This window comes from Cebus imitator, unplaced genomic scaffold (genome assembly GCF_001604975.1).
Source record: "Cebus imitator isolate Cc_AM_T3 unplaced genomic scaffold, Cebus_imitator-1.0 Scaffold239, whole genome shotgun sequence".
NCBI classification, from domain to species: Eukaryota; Metazoa; Chordata; class Mammalia; order Primates; family Cebidae; genus Cebus; species Cebus imitator.
Window position 1 is genome coordinate 3,345,421 of NW_016107554.1, and position 24,954 is coordinate 3,370,374.

Consider the following 24,954-nt stretch of genomic DNA (forward strand, 5'->3'; position numbering starts at 1 on the left):
CCATGCCAACAGCATGCTCTTTCAGACTTTTTGATGTAGGTATTTAGGGCTATGAACTTTCCTCTTAGCACTGCTTTAGCTGTATCCCAGAGGTTTTGATAGGTTATGTCATTGTGGCTATTCAGTTCAAAGATTTTTTTGATTTCCATGTTGATTTTGTTTTTGACCCAAGCTCATTCAGGAGCAGGTTATTTAATTTCCATTTATTTGCATGGTTTTGAACATTCCTTTTGGAGTTAATTTCCAATTTCATTCCACTGTGGTCTGAGAGAGTGCTTGGTATAACTTTAATTTTCTTAAATTTACTGAGGCTCATTTTATGGCCTATCATATGGTCTGTCTTGGAGAAAGTTCCACACATTGTTGAATGGAATGTGTATTCTGTGCTTGTTGGATGAAATGTTCTGTATATATCTGTTAAGTCCATTTGTTCCAGAGTTCAAATCCACTGTTTTTTGTTGTTGTTGTTGTTGTTGTTGAGTTTCTGTCTTGATGACCTGTCTAGTGCTGCAGTGGAGTATTGGAGTCCTCCACTATTATTGTACTGCTGTCTATCTCATTTCTTCTATTAGTAATTGTATTATAAATTTGAGAGCTCCAGTGCTAGGTGCATATATGTTTAGGATTGTGATATTTTTCCTTTTGGACAAGGCCTTTTACCATTATATAATATCCCTCTTTGTCTCTTTTTAACTGTTATCGCTTTGAAGTTTGTTTTGTCCAATATAACAATAGCTACACCTGCTCGCTTTTGGTGTCCATTTGTATGAAATGCCTTTTTCCACCCCTTCACTTTGTTTATGTGAGTCCTTATGTGTTAGATGAGTCTCTAGGCAGCAGATGGTTGGTTGGTGAGTTCTTACCAATTCTGCAGTTCTGTATCTTTTAAGTCGAGCATGTATGCCATTACGTTCAATGTTAGTGTTGGAATGTGAAGTAACATTGCATTCGTCATGCTCTTTGTTTCCTGTGTACTTTAGGGCTTTTTTGTTTTTGCTTTTTAACTTGTATTTTTGTTTTATAGGTCCTATGTGATTTATCATTTAAAGAGGTTCTGTTCTGATATATTTTCAGGATTTGTTTCAAGATTTAGAGCTCCTTTCAGCAGTTTTTGTAATGGTGGCTTGTTAATGGTAAATTCTCTCAGCATTTGTTTGTCTGAAAATGACTATCTTTTCTTCATGTATGATGCTTAGTTTCACTGGATACAAAATTCTTGGCTGATAACTGTTTTGTTTGAAGAGGCTGAAGATAGATCCCCAATTCATTCTAGCTTGTAGGGTTTCTGCTGAGAAATCTGCTTTTAATCTAATAGGTTTTCTTTTATAGGTTACCTGGTGCTTCTGTCTTACAGCTTTTAAGATTCTTTCCTTATTTTTAACTTTGGATAACCTGATGACAATATGCCTAGGTGAAGATTTTTTTTGGCAATGAATTTCCCAGGTGTTCTTTGTGCTACTTGTATTTTCATGTCTAGGTCTGTAGCAAGGCCCGGGAAGTTTTCCTCTATTATTCATCAAAATATGTTTTCCAAGTTTTTAGAATTCTCTTCTTCCTCAGGGACACTGATTATTCTTAGGATGGGTCGTTTAACATAATCGTAGACTTCTTGGAGGCTGTGTTCATATTTTCTTCTTATTTTTTCTTTGTCTTTGTTAGATTAATTTGAAGACCTTGTGTTCAAGCTCTGAATTTCTTTCTTTTACTGGTTCAATTCTATTGCTGAGACTTTCCAGAGCATTTCCCATTTCTAAAAGTGTGCCCAGAGTTTCCTGAATTTTTATTTATTGTGTTTTCTTTAAGCTGTCTATTTCCTTGAATATTTCTCCCTTCATTTTTTGATTTCCTTGCATTGGGCTTCACCTTTGTCTGGCCCCTCCCTGATTAGCTTGATAACTAACCTCCTGAATTCTTTTTCAGGTAAATCAGGGATTTCTTCTGATTTGGATCTGTTGGTGGTGAACTAGTGTGATTTTTGGCAGGTGTTGATGAGTCTTGCTTTGTCATATTACCAGGGTTGGTTTTCTGGTTACTTCTCACTTGGGTAGACTCTGTCAGAGGGAATGTCTAGGGCTGAAGGCTGTTGTTCAGATTTTTGGTCCCACGGGATGTTCCTTGATGTAATACTTTCCCCACTTTCCAGTGGATGTGGCTTCCTGTGATCCTAATTACAGTGATTGTTGTATGTTCTGGGTCTAGCCCCTCAATGAGTCTACCTGGCTCCTGGCTGGTACTGGGGGTTGTCTGCACAGGAGTCCTGTGATGTGAACCACCTATGGGTCTCTCAGCTGTGGATACCAGCACCTGTTCTGGTGGAGGTGGCAGAGGGTGCAGTGGACTTTGTGAGGGTCCTTAGCTTTGGTTGTTTAATGCTCTGTTTATGTGCTGGTTGGCCTCCTGCCAGGAGATGGTGCTTTCCAGGAAACCATTAGCTTTAGTAGTGTGGAGAGGGACTGGCAGTGGGCAAGACCCTAGAACTCTCAAGATTATATGCCCTTGATCTTCCGCTACCAGGATGGGTAGGGAAGGACCATCAGATGGGGGCAAGGCTAGGCATCTCTGAGCTCAGACTCTCCTTGGGCAAATCTTGCTGTGGCGGCTGTGGGGGGTGGGGGTAAGATTCCCAGGTCCCTGAAGTTGTGTACCTAGGAGGATTATGGCTGCCTAGGGAGGTTGGGGAAAGCCGGCAGTCACAGGCCTCACCCAGCTTCCACAAAAACCAAAGGGCTGGTCTCACTCCCATGGTCTCCCCAGCAAAAGCCTGGATCTGTTTCCAGGTGGAGGGTGGAAGATGGCTTTTAAACCTGCCTGAGCTTTCTGCCTCCCAGCTGAAAAGGAAAGGGGCTTTAGATTTTCTTTCACCTGTGAAGTCTGCAAGCCAGATTCATGCCCTCCCCCAAGTTCTGGCCAGGAGGCTTCTCTCCTAGTTCAAACTTAAAAATTTCAGATAGAAAATTCCTTTTCCCAGTGGAGTTTTAGCCCTTGCTCTTCTAGCCACCCTTCTTCTGGATCCCTGTGGTGCCAGGCAGGAATGGGTTGCTTCGGGACTGAGTGAGTTCCCAGGACATTTCTGCTGTTTCCTCCATCCCTGTGTTTCGCTCAGCTGGGCTCTCTAACTTGACTCAGCTCCAGGTAAAGTCAGAAACTTCTACCATAAAACAGACCTTCAGCTTCGCTAGTGGGGGTGTGTGTTCAGGAAAGGAGGGTCTCCCTTTCCCATTTCCTCAGTTGGGGCACTCACAGAATTTGGGGTATCTCTTGGGTCATGCAGGAGCAGTCTGCTCCCTTCAGAGGGTCCCGTGGGTCCACTTAGGATTGCTGGTTTGTTCTTGAAGTCGAGCTAGAGGTAAAATTCACAATGCAAGCCTCCGCATGCTGCTCTGCCTGGAGCTGCCGTCTAGTCCTGCCTCCAGTCCACCATGATCCCTGAATGCATTAACATTTAACTATAGTGATTTCAGGTGCTGTGATGGATTTTTAATTGTAAGACAGATGCAGAGTGATGATGGTCATTCTCCATATAGCTGTCCTAAGAGATCTCAAAAACATCTGCTTAATTGGAGTCTCTTAATCATGAAAAGTCTTTGCATTACAGTGGTGAAAATAATTAGGCAAATTGGATTTCGATAAACATTTGAGAGACAAGTATCAATGTGGAAGAAGGTTCTATTAGCAACTGGTTCTGATTGACAGGATAAAGGAAGACAAATGCCTAATAGACAAGCCTCCAAGGTTATCCCTGGTCTGATAACATTTTTGGACAGTTCTACTAGAGTTAACAACGTTGTATATTTCTTTTATTTATTTATTTATTTTACTTTAGGTGCATACTATATCTGGCATTTCTCCCCATGTTATCCCTCCCCACCCCCGGCTGACTCTCCCCTATCCCCCCAGTGTGTGATGCTCCTCTCCCTGAGTCCACGAGTTCTCCTTGTTCAACACCCACCTATAAGTGAGGACATATGGTGTTTGGCTTTCTGTTCTTGTGTCAGTTTGCTGAGAATGGTGGTTTCCAGATTCATCTAAGTCCCTACAAAGGACACAAACTCATCATTTTTTATGCCTGAGTAGTACTCCATGGTGTATATGTACCACATTTTTTTTGTCCACTCTATCATTTATGGGCATTTGGGTTGGTTCCAGGTCTTTGCGATTGAACACAGGGCTACAGTGAACATACATGTGCATGTGTCTTTATAGTAGAACGATTTATAGTTCTTTGGGTATATACCCAGTAATGGGATTACTGGGTCAAACGGAATTTCTATTTCTAGATCCTTGAGAAATCGCCACACTGTCTTCCACAATGGTTGAACTAATTTACACTCCCACCAACTGTGTAAGAGTGTTCCTATTTCTCCACACATCTCAAGCATCTGTTGTCTCCAGATATTTTAATGATTGCCATTCTAACTGGCGTGAGATGATATCTCAGTGTGATTTTGATTTGCATTTCTCTAATGACCAGTGATGATGATGAGCATTTTTTCATATGTTTGTTGGCCTCATGTATGTCTTCTTTTGAAAAGTGTCTGTTCATATCTTTTACCCACTTTTGAATGGAGTTGTTTGTTTTTTTGTTTGTTTGTATATCTGTTTTAGTTCTTTGTAGATTCTGGATATTAGCCCTTTGTAAGATGGGTAGACCGCAAAGATTTTTTCCCATTCTGTTGGTTGCCGATTCACTCTAATGATGATTTCTTTTGCTGGACAAAAGCTCTGGAGTTTAATTAGATCCAGTTTGTCTATCTTGGCCTTTATTGCCATTGCTTTTGGTGTTTTAGTCATGGATTCCTTGCCTATAACTATGTCCTGGATGGTTTTGTGCATGTTTTCTTCTAGAGTTGTTGTGGTTTTAGGTTTTATGTTTAAATCTTTGATCCATCTGGAGTTAATTTTAGTGTAAGGTGACAGGTAGGGGTCCAGTTTCTGCTTTCTGCACATTGCTAGCCAGTTTTCCCAACACCATTTATTAAACATGGAGTCCTTTCCCTATTGCTTGTTTTTGCTGGGTTTGTCAAAGATCAGATGGTTGTAGATGTGTGGTGTTTCTTTTGGGGTCTCTGTTCTGTTCCATTGGCCTATGTCTCTGTTTTGGTACCAGTACCATGCTGATTTGATTACTGTCACCTTGTAGTATAGTTTGAAGTCTGGCAGTGTGATGATGCCTCCGGCTTTGTTCTTTTTGCTTAGGATTGTCTTGGCTATGCGGGGTCTTTTGTGATTCCATATGAAGTTTAAAGTGTTTCTTTCCAGTTCTGTGAAGAAGGTCATTGGTAGCTTGATGGGGATAGCATTGAATCTATAGATTACTTTGGGCAGTATGGCCATTTTCACAATATTGATTCCTCCTAACCATGAGCACGGAATGTTTCTCCATCTGTTTGTGTCCTCTCTTATTTCGTCAAGCAGTGGTTTGTAGTCCTCCTTGAAGAGGTCCTTTACATCCTTTTTTAGTTGTATTCCTAGGTATTTTATTCTCTTTCTAGCCATTGTGAATGGGAGTTCGCTCTTGATTTAGCTCTCTGTTTGTCTGTTATTGGTATATAGGAATGCTTGTGATTTCTGTACATTGATTTTGTATCCTGAGACTTGGATGAAGACGCTTATCAGTTTAAGGATATGTTGGGTTGAGACAATGGGGTCTTCTAAATATACAATCCTGTCATCTGCAAATAGAGACAATTTGACTTCCTCTTTTCCTAAATGAATACAATTTATTTCTTTTACTTGCCAGATTACTCTGGCTAGAACTTCCAATACTATATTGAATAGGTGTGGTGAGAGATGGCATCCTTGTCTAGTGCCTGATTTCAAAGGGAATGCTGCCAGCTTTTGCCTGTTCAGTATGATATTGGCTGTAGGTTTGTCATATATAGCTTTTATCATTTTATGATACGTTCCATCAATACCTAGTTTATTGAGAGTTTTTAGCATGAATAGCTGTTGAATTTTATTGAAGGCCTTCTCTGCATCTATTGAGATAATCATGGGGTTTTTGTCTTTGGTTCTGTTTATGTGATGGATTACATTTATGGATTTGCATATGTTGAACCAGCCTTGCATCCCTGGGATGAAGCCTACTTGGTCGTGATGGATAAGCTTCTTGATTTGCAATCTGTTTGCCAGTATTTTATTGAAGATTTTTGCGTCGATGTTCATCATGGATATTGGCCTGAAGTTTTCTTTTTTAGTTGAGACTCTGCCTGGTTTTGGTATCAGGATGATGTTGATCTCATAAAATCAGTTAGGGAAGATTCCCTCCTTTTGCATTGTTTGATACGGTTTCAGAAGGAATGGAACCAGCTGCTCTTTGTATGTCTGGTAGAATTCAGCTCTCAACCCATCAGGACCTGGTCTTTTTTTGGTTGGTAGGCTATTGATTGCTGTTTTTACTTCAGCCCTTGCTATTGGTCTATTCAGAGTTTCAACTTCCTCCTGGTTTAGTCTTGGTAGAGTACAAGTGTCTCATAATTTATCCATTTCCCTCCTGGTTTACTGGTTTATGTGAGTAGAGCTGTTTGTAGTAATCTCTGATGATAGTTTGTATTTCTGTGGGATCAGTGGTGATATCCCTTTATCGTTTTTTATTGCATCTATTTGATTCTTCTCCCTTTTCTTTTTTATTAATCTGACTAGTGGTCTATTTTGTTGATCTTTTCAAAAAATCAGATCCTGGGTTTATTGATTTTTTTGAAGGATTTTTTGTGTCTCTATCTCCTTCAGTTCTGCTCTGATCTTAGTTATTTCTTGTCTTCTGCCAGCTTTTGAGTTTTTTTGTTCTTGCTCCTCTGGCTTATTCAATTTTGATGATAGGGTGTTGATTTTAGATCTTTCCTCTCTTTTCTGGTGGGCATTTATTGCTATAAATTTCCCTCTTGACACTGCTTTAAAGGTGTCCCACAGATTCTAGTAAGTTGTGTCTTCATTCTGGCTGGTTTTGAAGAATGTCTTTATTTCTGCCTTCATTTCATTGTTTATCCAGTCGACACTCAGAAGCAAGTTGTTCAGTTTCAAAGCGGTTGTGTGGGTTTGAGTGTGTTTCTCAATCCTGAGTTCTAGTCTGATTGCTCTGTGGTCTGATAGCCTGTTATGATTTCTGTTCTTTTGCATTTGCTGAGGAGTGATTTGCTTCCAATGATGTGGTCAATTTTAGAGTAAGTGCAATGTGGTGCTGAGAAAAATGTATATTCTGTGGATTTGGAGTGGAGCGTTCTGTATATGTCTATTAGGTCCACTTGGCCCAGCTCTGCATTCAAGTCCTGGATATCCTTGTTATCCTGGATATCCTTTTCTGTCTCGTTGATCTGCCTAATATTGACAGTGGAGTGTTGAAGTCTCCCACTATTATTATGTGGGAGTCTAAATCTCATTTTATGTCGTTAAGAACTTGCTTTATGAATCTGGGTGCTCCTGTGTTTGGGGTGTATATATTTAGGATAGTTAGCTCTTCCTGTTGGATTGATCCTTTTACCATTATGTAGTGTCCCTCTTTGTCTCTTTTGATCTTTGTTGGTTTGAAGTCCATTTTATCAGAGACTAGGATTGCAACCCTGCATTTGTTTGTTCTCCATTTGCTTGGTAAATCTTCTTCCATCCCTTAATTTTGAGTCTATGTGTGTCTTTGTATGTGAGAGGGGTTTCCTGAATACAGCACAACAATGGGTTCTGACTTTTTATCCAGTTTCCCAGTCTGTGTCTTTTGATTGGGGCATTTAGGCCATTTACATTCAATGTTAATATTGTTATGTGTGAATTTGATCCTGCCATTTTGTTACTGGCTGGTTTTCTTTCTCATTAGTTGATTCATTTTCTTCATTGCATTTTTGGTCTTTGCCAATTGGTTTGCTTTTGCAGTGACTGGTACTTGTTCCTTTCCATGCTTAGTTTTTCTTTCAGGAACTCTTGTAGGGCAGGTCTGGTGGTGACAATATCTCTCAATAATTGCTTGTCCATAAAGGATTTTATTTCTCCTTCACTCATGAAGCTTAGTTTGGCTGGATATGAGATTCTAGGTTGAGAGTTCTTTTCTTTAAGGATGTTGAATATTGGCCCCCATTCTCTTCTGGCTTGTAGGGTTTCTGCTGTGCGACCTACTGTGAGTCTGATTGGCTTCCCTCTGTGGGTGACCTGACCTTTCTCTCTGGCTGCTCTTAGCACTTTTTCCTTCATTTCAACCCGGTGAATCTGACGATTATGTGGCTTGAGGTTGCTCTTCTTAAGGAATATCTTTGTGGAGTTCTCTGTATTTCTTGAATTTGAAATTTAAACTGCCTTGCTAAGCTTGGGAAGTTCTCCTGGATAATATCCTGGAGGGTGTTTTCCAGCTTGGATTCATTCTCACCATCATATTCATGTACACCGATCAAGCGTAGATTAGGTCTTTTCACATAATCCCATATTTCTTGGAGCCTTTGTTCATTTCTTTTCACTCTTTTTTCTCTTGTCTTGCCTTCTTTTTTTATTTAATTGAGTTGATCTTCAATCTCTGGTATCCTTTTTTCTGCTTGATCGATTTGGCTATTAAAACTTGTGTTTGCTTCACATAGTTCTCATGCTGCATTTTTCAACTCCATCGAGTCTTCTATGTTCTTCTCTTAGCTGGTTATTCTAGTTAGCATTTCGTCTAACCTTTTTTCAAGGTTTTTGGTTTCTTTGCACTGAGTTAGAATGTGTTCCTTTAGCTCAGAAAATTTGGTTATTATCCACCTTCTGAAGCCTGTTTCTGTCAATTCGTCACATTCCTCGGTCAAGTTGTGATCCTGTGTTGTTGTGGAGTTGTGATCCCTTGAAGGAGAAGAAGTGTTCTGTTCTTTATTGGTTTCATCTTTTTTCCACTGTTTTTTTCCCATCTTTGTGGATTTACCTGGCTGCGGTGTCAGGGAGCTGCTTGATGAGGTCGCCTGTCTGCCTGTGGAGGTGCTACTGGGTTTCTAGGGACTCCTTCAGGTTACAAGGGAAGCTTCCTGTGTCTTGTTTGTTTATACTGGGAGATTAGGCCCACCTCTTCCGCTGACCTGTAGGCACTGCTGGGTTGTCAAGAACACCATCCCATTGATACGGAGGCTTCCTACGTTTTTTTAAAACATGTAGCCCAGTCCCACCCCTCTAGTGGTGGGTTGTGCTGTTCCTCCACTGGGCTGGATCATTCATCTCAGACTGTGGCACTGGCTGCGCAACTCACTAGAGTCAGAGCTTCAGCCGACTGGGGTTTGTGGGGGAGAGGAGGGACCTGCCCAGCCGCACCTGGCCATCTCCCCTTTTCAGATTCCTCTCTGACGTCATGGGGTAGGGGCCTGCCCAGCTGCTCCAGCTTACAGCTCCCTCTCTTTCCGGGCAAGGGGAGGGGAGTGATAGCTCAGTCCACAGTCCACTATTCAACTCTGCACTTGTAATTCCCCAGTGCTTGACTGGCAAAGATTCCCTGTTCTGTGTATTGCTGAGGCTGTGAGGGAAGCGCTGTATCTGGACCAGAGTGCCAGAGGGGGAGCCTCGGACTCACTGGTCCGATACACTTTCTGGGTGAAGCAGCACCCCTCCCTGCCTGGGCCTGCCCTTAGTGGGCTTTGCTCACCATTGGACCAGACCCGTTGAAATGCACCTGGTACCTCCGTTGGAGCTAGGAGATCTCTGGATTTCTGCATCCCCCTCGCTGGGTGTTGTGCGCTGGAGTTGTGTCTAATTGGCCATCTTGGATCTTACTGTTGTGTATTTATTTATAAAGGATTTCGTCTTTTTCTCAATTTACCCTTCTAAATTCATATGCTCTCCCCAATCACAAGGAACAGTTAAACACCCAGCACAAAATAGTTTAATTTTAAAAGAAATTGATTGATTCATGTGTCTAAAAAGCCATAGCAAGACCTGGCTCAAATGATATAACTAAATGTTTTTTCTTTATATTTATTTATTTTCACATTCCATATTCTCATATCTGACAAATTTATGTCCTCTCTATCCTGGTAGCAGAGTCCCTGACCCATAGGCTTACACTACACCATGTGAGGGAAGAGAACAGGTCATTTCCAGATGTCTCTGTACAGAAGAGAGAGTGTTTTCCTTTCCAGTAGCTTAAGTAAACATCAAGTTTTATTGGCTCTAATAAGGTTATTTTTATTTATTTCTGAACCAATGATCAGGATACACTAACTGTAGAGCCAATTACATTCTAACTGCGTGGTTGTGAAATGCGATCATAGGATTTACAAAGAAATATGGATTACCATCCAGAAGAGAAAATGAATGTTGAGTGGTAAGAAAAAAAATGCAAATAGGAGTTTACTTTTGACTTTAAGTCATCGACCCCTCTTTTAAAATTTATATTATTTTATAAATATCCTTGACATAAAACTTGAGTATTTTTATGAAATTCAAACCTACATATTTTTATTTTCTGTAAGTGTATATGAAATTGATTAAAGAGGATATTAGTTTATATCTACCTTTAAAACAGCATTTTAAATATAATTCGTTTTCAATAAAAATTTATGTAATATATAGGAAACATGACTTCATTGGGAAAACCTCTAGAAAAATATGCAGTTAGCATTTTTGGACAAAAAGTGTTCATAGTAGCCTGTGAATTAGTGAAAGAGTTTCCCCAGGCCCTAAACAGAAATTAAAGTTTTCCAGGATAAAGCATTCAAGGACCAAGAAACAAGGTGAGACCAGATCAAGAAAATTAGGAGATAAAAATGAAGATTAATATGATATTTATAAATAGCTTTTTCTTTTTGTTTGACTTTGGTTGCCTTACTTCTTCTTTGCTACCACCCAATAATGTGCACTTCTAGTTTACGTATTTCATTAGTTTTATTTCTTTTTGAAGCCACTTATATGCCTCTCTTGATGTTCAGACACTTTATAACTTTTTTTCTAATGAATGGGAAATATTAAGATTTGCCCTTTTGAGTTGATTATATCCAATTTATTTTCTTTAAGAATGTAACTGAGATATCACTGGGTCTCTCAATATTTTGAAACCAGATGATTGTCTGAAATCCCCAATTCCATGCCCTTTAGAAGTCTGAAATTTTATACAATATGTATTTGAGTTTTTGAGGGCATTATAATCACTCATATTTGCTCTCTTTATTCTACGTTACATTGATTTTTATGTAAAATGCATTCTCTTTTCAATGTTTTCACAAAAATCCCACTCATGGTCACATTAATGAAGATTTGGGGTTATGTTCAGGAATGGAATCATATTGGCTATTCCAGTAATTTCAAGTTGAACATAAAGTACATCTCTGTGGTTTAAATGCCCTTTGATAGCTTCACCAAAGTGGAATTTCAGGCTCATACCACTCATGGGCTCCTCTCTCCTCCCTCTTCCCGCCAGCTCCTCCAGGCTTCCTATCTTTCTTAGAAACACAAGAATCTCCCATTCCCTGCTTTATAACTGCCTCCTCTCTTGGACTCACTTGTCCACCCTGGCCCAATAATCATCTCTTCTCATCTCCTCAAAAGTAAAGTAGATTATTTCATTACCATTGATTTCAGCCTTGACCTCACTTCAGAATGCCGTTTAATAGAGTACTTCACAGTCTTGGGTTGCCAAGAGCTTCCTGTGATGGAAGATCTTACTTCTACATTTGGTATCCTGACTCGTTTTGTCCTAATACACTTGTTTGTTTTTTAATTTTAAGTTGTTTCACAAATTGCTGCAGTTTCTTCTCAAATATGTTAGGTGTAGGGCAATATTTTTTACTGGTTCAGCATTTCCTTTCTCTTAATTTTAATGTTTTTCCTTTAATTGTAGCCCTTAATTATTTTTTTAAAAGCCTGCTTTTTAACTGACCTTATTCTTCCTTAATTTTTTTATGTTCTCCTTGAAACCTTAAGCTTTTTACCCAGAGTGCTTAACCATTCATTCATTCATTCATTCACTCAACAAATATATATTAACTACCAACCCTAATAAATTAGGCGTGATCTTTCTAGTTTACATGGTTTGACTGCTAAGAGTTTTAGCAGAGGTACAGAGAAAAAGCTGTTAGATGTCATAAGAGATAGTTACCATTTCCCAGTGGGGGACTGAAGCAAGGCATCGTACCGTAATTTAGCTTTTGGACTCAGCTTAAGAGACAGGTTTCGGATTTGTGCTGTAGGTGGATTTAAAAAAAGTTTGAACACATTGGAAACAAAAAAGGCACAGGAGAAGGAGTTAAGGAAGAAAGTGCTCTTAACTGTGACCAGGTGGATTTGAGAATAGCCAAACATAAGTGAGATGATTTAGGTCACAATGATTCTAAGAACTGAGTGGGAGTGGATTAAATTTTACCCCCCAATAACATGCTTTGCCTCCCCATTGTTTGATAGTTCTCATCAAACTATTCTTCAATTCCTTTGGCAAGGAGTAGAATCTGGACTCTGGCACCAGAGGGTCGATTTCCTTCCAGTTCTGTTTTCTATTTTTTTTGCTTTTGGTTCTTTACTTTGAATTCTTCACAGCCTTAGAAAAAAGAGTGCTTGTTGAAACTTTTTCATTTCGTTTTTATATTGCCAAAATTGTATGTACTCGCATGGAGAGAGCAGTACTATTGCTCACCTCTAAATATGCACAGTTCCTAGAAGTATTTTAATCAAATAGCTTTATGCCCTATTTTTGCAGTTTCCAATTTTGTTTTCTGTTACTTTGTTTATTTAGAATGTTGCTACCTCTTCCTTTCTTCCCTCTACTTTTTCCCTGTCTTCATTTGCTTCCCACCCATCTTGGATCAACCTCTAATCTGAATATTCTAAATAGATAAGTAACTCAAGTTCTGTCTCTGAAAATCTCTTGACCAAAAAACACATTAAAAAAGAATATTGTTGAGCCTCGTAGAAACTGAACTTTGTTTCACAAAACATTAAGGGATGCCTTCAAGATTTTCTGTTGAGTTGCATCATTTACTTGAGTCCACTGGGATGATTGTCATTCACAATGTGTGGGCTGGAGACCACAGAAAGGAAATGTTCTGTGTGGAAATGAAATTTACTCTGTGTGTGGCAGTCTGAATAAGTTCCCTTTCTCTTTCGCTAAAGCATCTTTACCCAGCCCAATCTAATGTGTTAGTCACAGAACTTAAAGAGAAAACAACAAAGCTTCCAGGCACATTGAGGATTTCTTAGTTCTTTTATCTTTTCGACAAAAGTCCCTCAGTTCTGTCATTTCCTAAGTAAAGAAGTAAGCCTAGTCCGACAGACAAAATTAAATGAACCTAAAGAGCCTAAGGACATTAATTGTTTGTCTATGTGTTCATATTAGTTTCTAAAAGAGCTAACTAGGTAATAGGTCAGTCAGGCCCGTTAAACTAATTTCTTCTTGATGATTTCAAATTTAGAGACTGATAATAAATGTTGGTTTGACTTTAACAGACTCTGTTAAAGAAATCACCACTTTACAGGCAGTTTTAAATTATTTATTATTTACAAGCCAGACTAATATGGCAAAAAGAAAACAGAATGTTAAGGAACACTAAAGAGGGTATGAGCAGACAAGAAATTCAAGTGTGAAACAGAAACGTTAACAGAAGAAAATAGTATTAATACAAAAGATCCAATTTGCATGCATTTGATTATCTACTTGGTTCCTGGGTACTATGGTGAATGTAAGATTGGCCATAATAAATAATACATAAAATTAAATAGCTTTATATATGTAAGATTAACAAGGAGAAATGAGTTCTCCAGGATGCCCAATGGTTTAGTAACTAAACCAGTTTTTTCTGGGCTTTATCGTGTCCTGTTACCCAATCTATGCTTTAACAACATAGTATATGGTTTCTCAACACAGCACTTGGCACATAGTAGGGGTTTAAATGTTTCCGATTGAATATTGCTAGTAAGTGAATTAAGTGTGTTTATCCTTTATCGGAATTTAAAAAACAGCTCTTTAGCCTCTCCGTTTCCTGAGCTCCTCACTTCCGGTGGCCTTTCTCTAGTCTATCCTGGAATTTATCATTAGCAATTACTGTGCTCACTCTAAATATCAATTCTAAGCCCTCAATTTCATACATATCACATTCTGATGACCACCTCCTTCTTCAGGACCCCATGGAAACAGCTTTTTGACACTACAAAGCCTACTTTTCTGTTTATTGTTAACCCTCTTTCGGTGCTTTTCCCTCTTCATTTTCTCACATCCATTTCTAACTTCGGTTCTATAGTAGAATACAGTAATCACTGTCTTTCCTGTGCATCCCCTTCCCCGGCTAACTCTTCTTTCACCATCTGGTTCCGGTAAAACTTGGTCTCACTTGCATTCCATTGTCAGACTGCTGTATTCTTTTGAAAAACTGGATAAGGCCAGAGTAAAACATGCCATTATGTTGATGGCTTTTACGTTGATTTTGTAACCGAAAGACTTAAATGATACCCCAACACTTCTTAGAAATCTTACTACACAACCCTGGTCCATTCCCTCTTCCATTCCTCATGACAACCGTTCTATACCTTCTCTCCAACTGCCAAGCCCACCGCCTTTCATTTTCGCTTCACATCTTGCTTCAGAAATAGAAATGATGAAGAGAGAACATTGGTACATTACAAACCTCCCAATCTTCTCACATCTGAATCTATTAATTGTATCGTTTTGAATGAATAAATTGCCCCTTTTCTCATCTAAAGTCATTCTTTTTTCTTTCAGTCTTTTTAAAATACTGTTTTACTGAAGTATAACGTACAAAAAAATACGCAATTCACAATTTATAGCTCAATAAATTTTACGAAGTGTAAATACTCATGGATCTACCATCGACATCAACGAATAAAAGGATCTTATCATCACAGAAACCTCCCTTATATTTCTACCCTATTATTCCCACAACAGTATAAAAAATCCTAGATTTGTCTTGACTGCTTTTAAACTTGAAGAAAATGAAATACAATGTAAAACCTTTCATGTCTGCCTTCTTAAATTCAACATTGCATCTGTGAGACCCATCCATATTTATAGAGCAGTTTGTTTCCCATTGTTTTATATTTCATACAATAAGCATACATTGCAATTAATTCTGCAGATGATATTTACATGACTTCCAGCTTAGACTCATTGTAATTAATTTTACTTTAAATATTGTATACATATCTTTGGTGTACATATGTAAGCATTTCTCTTGCATACATACATAGGAGTGTGATTGCTTGGTCATGAGTTCAGCAAATGTTCTGCATAATTGCCAATGACAATTTTACAGTTCAAACTCCCACTGAGAGTATATGAGAGTTCCTGTTGTCCACATCCTTAACAACACTTGTTATTGTCTTTTTCATTTTTGCCAGTCTAGTTGGAGTAGGGTGTTCTATCATAATATCCTTAACTTGCATTTTCCTGATGATGAATGAGATCAGTCATGTTTTCATATGCAAATTGACCTCTTACACTATAGACATATTTAAATTTTTCATTGTCTTTTTTAATAAAAATTCTATTGAGATCATTGTAGATTCACAAAGTTCTAAGAAATCATATAGTGAGATTCCTTGTAGTGTCTCTATTCTGTCCATTAGTCTATTTTTCTATCCTTGCAATACCACATTAGGAATACTATCTTAATTGCCATGCTTTTCAGTAACTGTTGATATCTAGTAGTATACATCCTTCAACTTTTTTTGCCTTCAGAAATTTCTTCAACATTCTAAGTCCTTTGTTTTTCCCTATAAATTTTAGAATGGGCTTGTTTATTTCTACCAAGAAATCTGCTTGAATTTCAGTTGGGATTGCAATTTGTAAGGAAAATGAGCACTTTAACAGTTTGGATTCTTCTAATTGATGACTGTGGTATAGCTCTGCATATATTTAGGTCTTATGTAATTTCTTTCACCATTACTTTCTAATTTGTAGTATAGAAATTTTCAGTGCCTTTTCTTATATTTCTAGCCATTTTATTTTTTGATGCTATATGCATACATATATGGATATTTAATTATCTTTGATTTTCATTCTGGTGTTTTTTGTTGATATATAGTGGTATACTTTGGAATGCCACTAGCAAATGACCCTCACTCCAGAATACAATGCTAAATCTCTGATTTCTTTTTTAATAGTTTAATGCACACTTCTCTGTGGATTATTTTTAGTGATATTCTGGGAGACCAAATGGACTAATGTACCTGTCAATCCCACTGACTGGCCTTCTTCCTTCTTCAAGTACCTTCACTCCCGGGAGAAGTATATCTTGCTCTGTATTCACCTCCTGAAAAATTATTTCATCATTCATAACTGTCTTATTTCTATACTAGTACCTTAAGTAAATAACCTGCTTTATATCATAAAACTAATATAAAGCTTTATGAATGCATACACTATTACTATTCTGGATGAAAATCTAGTTCATTATCCAACATTCCACTGACAGAAGTAGAAAGAATACAGGAAGAACTGAGCAGTAGGGGTCCAGGTTGGAGTCCAGCCTCGCCATGCCCTAGGAGGGACATTCTATGCTCAAGGAAAATCTCTCAAGGTCTCCTCTCTGTTCATGTTCTAGCAACCCTTGACTAAAATGATGACATATAAAGCATTCTTAGAATTTCACTTGAGGCAGATATTACTAATTAATTAGTCAAAGCAAGCATGTGAAATGGTATCAATTTGCCAACCCAGGTTCAGACATTGTGCCTCAATTCAGAAATGATAGAATTATGCAAATCTAAAAATGTGACCCTCAAAAGTATGGAATTTCTCTACTTAAGACTGCTCCTCTCCTCAGTTACCCACTCAACTCTGACAAATCATAATTTAGATTATTCCTTATATCCTGAAGCTTCCTTTGTTAAAAGAAATTTTGAACTATAAGCTTTTGAAAGTAATTCACATGGCATGCTGTTAGCATCATCTAGCACAGTCTTTGTTTTCTTCTGCTCAGCATCCTTTCAGAAGTGCATTTTTACAACTTTCCTCTATCATTCTCATTGACTTTCTGTGCTTGATATGACCTGAAAAACTCTCCTTTCGGAAATTTGTTAACCAGCTTCATGAATTTTATAGTACGGACTGGAAGCACCAATTTAAAATCCAAATGGTCCAATGATAACTTCACATGAGTTTGATCAGTTATTTTAGGAAATTCCAAAAACTGAAATTTCAAATATTGAAATGCAAGAACTTCCTTGCCCCTCCCTGTTTCTACATATAATTAAAATAAAAAGTTTCCTCATGGGAAATATATAAAATATGTTTGTTTTGTTTTGCTTTAGTGGAGAAAGAGAGTGTAAATCTAGAACTAATACTTGGGGGTTTTGTTTGTTTCCACAGAAATAATCAATGATTCCACACTAACAGAAACCATTTGTCCCAATCGAAATAGGCAAAACCACGGTTCCGTTCCAATTTTACAATTTTTTTTCTTTCTTCATGTAACATCTTGGTGATGCAGTGTCTAGACTTTTTGGAACAAGGGATGGAGTCTGGAATTTATTCTGTGGGTTTGAGAATGGTTATTCAGTGCTCCTACACATTCACATGTGAAAATCTAATGATTTCAGAATATGTAAAAGTCATCAAGCTGTTTACCAAATACACACACACACACACACACACACACACACACACGCACACACAGATATGTAGAATTAGATATATTCATTAATGCTACAAGTTTAAGCTGCTACTTATAACACTGGTGAATATACAAGGAAATACTGTATGGATTAATTTATGTCATCTCATTGTACTGTGGTCTCGATTAACCTTTATATCAAAAAAATGCAAAACAGAAAACTTGTGTTCATGAAATAATTACTGCAAATATTTTTTAGCTTTTGTGAGGTTCTAGTAAAAAAAATTAGCTTAAGGGATATACATCTATTCTTGTTGTGGTTTTAATAAGTAATCTATGAGAATTTATCAAGTTAAAAGGGCACGATTGCTATCATAGGTTGTTCTGAGTCGTGTGCCATTTATTAGCTGGATAAAATGAAAGTAGTCTCTGAGGCACCCATATCTAACCAGTGTGTGTGCAGCTGTATTATTAAGTCTGACTGTAGTTCATCTGTGCTCTGAAGAAAATCAAACTATGTGCTTGCAGAGAAAACTCAGAGTTATTTGTCACCAATTACCTAAAGCTGGGAGTTGAGCTTACACATAGCTCTAGCCAATTCCTGTAAATACTTGCTTCTGATTTCACAAGACTGTCACTTCTTGAGGATTTACCTTAGAAAGTATGTGTCTACCACAGAAGAACTAGAATGCAAAAATTTTCACCCAGAGATAATAGTCTTAAGGGACATAAAATTCCATAGCATTGACTAGTTTAAAATAACCTGTTCTTAATTTTCAAACCACTTTTTCAAGTTCTGTTAGGTTTTCTGTGACAAAAGAAAAGCAAGCAGAAAGATTTTTTTTTTCATTAAAAGATATACACACACATACAACACATTGAACTGAGCTGATCTCAATTATACTATAAAATCTCTACTGGATCTGTTAAGAAAAGCAGCATAAAAATATTAAGTTACCAAGTATATAAGGTATCCCACCTAGAAGACAACTAGGTATTCTGAGTATGAAGTGAAGGAAAAACAATATGTATGGAAAATAACTGAAATTATCAATCAGTGGCATGTTTCTGTATTTCTTCAATTATTAAAGCCCATTAAAGCAAGTTAATATTTATATCGCATGGAAAAGATCAGAAGGAAGATCTTAAGACCTTATTTACTTAACTTCAAAAATAATGAAGTAGAATGGAAAAAAATGTGCTGAATAATAGGTCAAAAGAACTGGAAGCCAGAGACCAGAGGATACTTGAGGCCAGGAGTTCAAGACCAGCCTGGATGAGACCCTGTCTCTACAAAAATAAAAATAAAAAAACTTATCTAGGCATGGTGGCACATGCAGGTAGTCCCAGCTACTTGGGACGGTGAGGTGGGAGGATCACTTGAGCCCAGGAGTTTGAGGGTACTATGAGCTATGGTTGCACCACTGCACCCCAGCCTGGGCCACATGAGCAAGACTGCCTCTATAAAGAAAAGAAAACAACAACAAGAACAACAACAAAAACTGGGGTTTATCCTCATTACATAAGAATCTCAATTTCTCCATCTGTAAAATGGGTGAATCATCTTGCTTGACTCATTGTTCTGAAGAGAAGATGAGTGTGAATTGCACTACAGGCAGTTCCGTTTTGGTCACGTTTACAACTTTATTAAATGTCGTGAAAGAAGTAAAGATACTCTCATTCAGTTTTACTAAAACAAAACACAGATGGAGTTTTAAATAAATCAAGAGTCATTTGAAGCAGCTTAGCTAGGATTCACCTACAATGCTCCTTATTAACTGTACTACCTAGGAACTCCAGTTGGGCAAGGAAAGTCCAAATAATGGAGTAGATACTCGTCTGAACCAGTGGACATTGCTGTATATGGCCATAAGTCATGTTCCTAATGACCTCTAATGCACAGAATGTCTCCTGAGAGATGTAGAGAGTGGAGTGAGAATGGATCAGAGTAGCAGTCTACAGAGGGTGCCAGTGACATCCTCTTACGCAAAGAATACGCATGCTAACTCACTGGGCAAGTTGCAAAGTTTACAATTATTAACTTTAGGAAATACTCAAATAGATAAGGGTTTATCCTTTTACTAGTTTGTAGTAAATCTTGGAAAACCATCACCCAAGGATAGAACATGAGCCACAAATATATCAATTCTGAACTTAAATTCATGGTTGTAAAAAATATACTCTCACTTGCTATAAATCTACTAGATTTTTGATATTAAACATTTTCCAGAGTATATTTCTTAGAGCACTAGCTTTAAACACAACTAACAAATGCTACCAAAAATCAGAAGTTTTAGAAATACAACCTGATCACCTTTAAATAGACTTATTCTATAAAACATGATTTCTCAGGCTTTTTTTTAACTTATTTATGTTACTTTAGGTGCATACTATGTCTGGTATTTCTCCCCATGTTATCCCTCCCTTCCCTCTCCAACCCCCACTGTCTCTTCCCTACCCCGCCCAACTGCTCCCGGTGTGTGATGCTCCCCTCCCTGAGTCCACGTGTTCTCGTTCAACACCCACCTATGAGTGAGAACATGTGGTGTTTGGCTTTCTGTTCTTGTGTCAGTTTGCTGAGAATGATGGTTTCCATATTCATCCACATCCCTACAAAGGAGACAAACTCATCGTTTTTTTATGGCTGCATAGTATTCCATGTTGTATATGTACCACATTTTCTTTCTCCAGTCTATCATTGATGGGCATTTGGATTGGTTCCAGGTCTTTGATATTGTACACAGGGCTGCAATGAACATACCTGTGCATGTGTTTTTATAGTAGAACGATTTATAATTCTTTGGGAATATACCCAGTAATGGGATTGCTGGGTCAAACGGAATTTCTATTTCTAGATCCTTGAGAAATCACCACACTGTCTTCCACATGGTTGAACTAATTTACACTCCCACCAACTGTGTAAGAGTGTTCCTATTTCTCCACAACCTCTCCAGCATCTGTTGTCTCCAGATTTTTTGATGATCACCATTCTAACTGTCATGCGATGATATCTCAGTGTGGTTTTGATTTGCATTTCTGTAATGACCAGTGATGATGAGCATTTTTTCACGTTTGTTGGCCTCATATATGTCTTCTTTTGAAAAGTGGCTGTTCATATCCTTCACTCACTTTTGAATGGGGTGGTTTATTTTTTTCTTGTACATCTTGGTTCTTTGTAGATTCTGGATATTAGCCCTTTGTCAGATTGGTAGATTGCAAAAATTTTTTCCCATTCTGTTGGTTGCCGATTCACTCTAATGATGATTTCTTTTGCTGTACAAAAGCTCTGGAGTTTAATTAGATCCAGTTTGTCTATCTTGGCTTTTATTGCCATTGCTTTTGGTGTTTTAGTCATGAAGTCCTTGCCTATGCCTATGTTCTGGATGGTTTTGCCTATGTTTTCTTCTAGAGTTTTTGTGGTTTTAGGTTTTATGTTTAAATCTTTGATCCATCTGGAGTTAATTTTAGTGTAAGGTGACAGGTAGGGGTCCAGTTTCTGCTTTCTGCACATTGCTAGCCAGCTTTCCCAACACCATTTATTAAACATGGAGTCCTTTCCCTATTGCTTGTTTTTGCTGGGTTTGTCAAAGATCAGTTGGCTGTAGATGTGCGGTGTTTCTTCCGAGGCCTCTGTTCTGTTCCATTAGTCTACGTCTCTGTTTTGGTACCAGTACCATGCTGTTTTGATTACTGTAGCCTTGTAATATAGTTTGAAGTCCACAGTGTGATGTCTCCAGCTTTGTTCATTTTGCTTAGGATTGTCTTGGCTATGCGGGGTCTTTTGTGATTCCATATGAAGTTTAAAGTGTTTTTTTTTTTTCCAGTTCTGTGAAGAAGGCCATTGGTAGCTTGATGGGGATAGCATTGAATCCATAGATTACTTTCGGCAGTATGGCCATTTTCACGATATTGATTCTTCCTAACCATGAGTATGGAATGTTTCTCCATCTGTTTGTGTCCTCTCTTATTTCATTGAGCAGTGGTTTATAGTTCTCCTTGAAGAGGTCCTTTACATCCTTTGTTAGTTGTATTCCTAGGTATTTTATTCTCTTTGTAGCTATTGTGAATGGGAGATTTCTCAGAGTTTTTAATCATATGTCAATATCAATAAGAGGATGTATTATGCAGCATTGCTCAAATACACTGGAACAGAGAAACCTTTATTCTCAGTATAGTTGGTGTTCCAAGGAATACATTGTAAAAAGTACTAAATTAAAGGATATTTAGAACCTGTGTAACAGAGGCACATTACCTATCTGAAATGGCCAGGGAACTGTTATCTACAGCATACTTGCTAGAGCAGTCTTGTTGAAAAGGCAGATACAGGCCAGGCGCAGTGGCTCATGACTGTTATCCCAGCACTCTGGGAGGCCGAGGCTGCTGGATCACTTGAGGCCAGGAGTTTGAGACCAGCCTGGCCAATATGGCAAAACCCCATCAATCCTAAAAATACAAAAATTAGCCAGGTATGGTGGCACATACCTGTAATCCAGGCTACTGGGGAGGCTGAGGCACAAGAATCACTTGAACCATGGAGGCAGAGCTTGCAGTAAGCCAAGATCACGCCACTGCACTCCACCCTGGGCAACAGAGTAAAACCAGGTTTCAAAAGAGGGGGGGAAATAACAGCAACAAAAAAGATGGGTTAGGGTTAAGGTTAATTCAGTTGCTTTCCTTGATTCATAATCAACATGCCTCTTGGTTACTGAAAATACTAAGATACACCAAACAGTAATTTCGCTTTTTCATGTTTATACATGAAGTTAGTATTTGATCTCAGCAAATTTAGAAAAATAAAGGATCAGAAGCTTTCGATTTTTCCACCAAAAAATATTCCTCTAAACTTTATGAATTGAGAAACCCTGTCTTCATTTGATGATTTCAGTTTTGACATTTTGTGTTACTGGTGAAATTCAGAAACTTAGAAACATAGTTGATTCCATAGAAAATTCAATTATTGAAGAGTAGAACTTGAATTTTCAGGGTGAATGTGTGTGTTAGGAATATGGGTCATACTTCATTCTTATGTAACTGAACATGTAGTTTTATTTGGGCTCCCTTTCTTTATTGCAAAAATAGAAGTTATCCCCAATACATAATTTATTGACTACTGCAACTTAGCAAAAAATGATCTGGCTTCGTTATTCATCCTGATAAGAAAAATTTGGTGGATTAAAGGCATTGGAAAGGAAATTTTAATAGTGATATGAGAACAGAATGGGAGACGGGAACAATAGAGACTTCAATATTATCTGTAATTCTCTATTTTTTATATTTAAAAAGATGCAAACATGAAAACATGACATTTGCCAATTATGTGAATGTATTACATAACTTTCTTACATTAGTTTTCTGCTTTTTTAATTAAAAAAATAAATATTACTAACAATTTATATGATCATTCATTCAACAAATACTAGTTGAGAGCCTACTATGTGATAGGTGCTAGCAATACAAGAGAGAGAAAAAGAGACATCATCCCCATCCCCCTGGAGCTTGTGTTTAGATGTGAAATGTAAAAAAATGTTTGAAACCTTATTTAGAATGTGTAAAAGGACAAAGTGAGGAAATGGGGTGAATTAACTCATATTGATAATTAAGAGGTAGAGCTGCTGTGGGTACTAAATCAGTAAGCAAAGGCCTTTCCATACTGAGAGGAACTGCCTTAGTTTTAGTGAAAATTGAGTTGAGAAAAACATATGCACTGGCTATGGGCCACACAGCTAAGCAATCTCATGTGGTATTTCATTTTCTCATGGTTGCAGCTCAAAGTTCACATGCATTTTTCTTTGATTCTCTCTAGTATATGACTGCTGCTGCTCCTATGCAAGGGACCTACATTCCCCAGTACACGCCTGTGCCTCCGACAGCTGTTTCTATTGAAGTAAGTCTATCCCTGTCTAACAGAAAGAGGTTAGAAGAGATACATCTCAGTCACATGCACTGTAGTCCCCCATAACCCTAGGAATGCTCACTTGCAATTTTTGTGCTGCTCTAAAATTTTACATTATAGATTCAGTATATGAAGGTATAAACATTTACCTTGGATGTAGCTGTGTTTTGTTTTGCACATGAAATGAGCTCATCTGCTACAGGGACATGACAGGAGTCTCTTCCAGAAACCAAATCACGACTCCATCAAATTTTAATCACAAATACTTATAAAAGGAAAAAAGTTTACAACTATGTGAATGAACTACTTCTCTAATGCCATGTTCCTCAAAGAGTGGTTCTTGGACCAGCATCAAAGGTATCCCTTGAGAGCTTGTTAGAAGTGCGGACTTATGGGGCACGATGGCAGGCACCTGTAATCCTAGCTACTTGAGAGGGTGAGGCAGGAGGATCTCTTAGATAAGTTCAAGACCAGCCTGGGCAAAACAGACCCTGTCAGAAGGAAGAAAAAAACTGTAGATTCTCAGGTACTATCCAAACCTACTGTATCTGAGTTTGCATTTTAAGATGACCACTCAGTGATCCAGATGCACATTAAAATTTGAGAGACACTGGATGAATGCACTAGTTCAAACTTTTCTGCACATTGAAATTATTTGGGGAGCTTTAAAAAATGTTGATTCCTGAGTCCTATCCCCAGAGATTATGATTCATTTGTCTGGAGTACGGACTGAACATCATATTTTTAAAAGATCTTAGATGATTCTTATGTGTACCAAAGACTAGAAACCACTGCTCTAGGCCAAGAATGTTCACAGGTTTGCAGCTTCTTATAGATAAGAAAGAAACGGTACAACTCTTATTGCTGTGGATATCATGAATGATGATGTCAGTTTGTCTTTAATGGAAGCTTTGCTGCTTTCCTTCTCTCTTTACATTCTGATAAATCCATGCCGTCTACACATCATTTGACTGGACAGAGCTATGAACTACACAGAAATGGAGAAGGCACAAAGCTATGTAGATGGTGGTAACACATTTAGGTATATGCATTCTTCTCTCTTGTTGTAGACATTGCTGTTTTATTACCCTTCTTTCCCCTCTCCTGATGCACATGTGCATTGCAGTCACTGTGCATTCCTTCTCATCATCTGGGAATCCTTTGGAGTTGTTGTCTTTGCTGCTCCATTTGTTGGCAAGCAACTGGTGTGCTGGTACCACCACTCCACATAAAAATCGACCAAAACTCTCAATCTCTGAGATTGAGGGAGACCTTTATAGACTAAATTGGATCTTCTAAAATGTTTCCTGGTTTTGGTGTGCGACAAATATGTGTTCATACCACCAAGGTTTGGGAAACCAAGAAGTTCCCATTTTTTTTCTTTTCTTTTTTTGAGACGGAGTCTCGGTCTGTCACCAGGCTGGAGTGCAGTGGCACAATCTGGGCTCATTGCCAGCTCCGCCTCTCAAGTTCAAGTGATTCTCCTGCCTCAGCCTCCCAAGTAGCTGGGACTACAGGTGTGCACGACCACGCCCAGTTAATTTTTTTGTATTTTAGTAGAGACAGGGTTTCACC

General features: G+C 38.1%; 1 protein-coding gene across 11 annotated transcripts in view; it reads left to right on the forward strand.

The window, feature by feature from the left end:
• RBMS3 (RNA binding motif single stranded interacting protein 3) overlaps positions 1-24,954 on the forward strand; it is a 764,636-nt gene that overhangs the window by 715,872 nt on the left and 23,810 nt on the right. For all 11 annotated transcript variants that reach the window (XM_037727769.1, XM_037727772.1, XM_017498262.2 and 8 more), the window contains one exon: positions 23,290-23,370. In XM_037727769.1, coding sequence (XP_037583697.1) covers positions 23,290-23,370 — 81 coding nt within the window. The remainder of the gene's footprint in view (positions 1-23,289; positions 23,371-24,954) is intronic.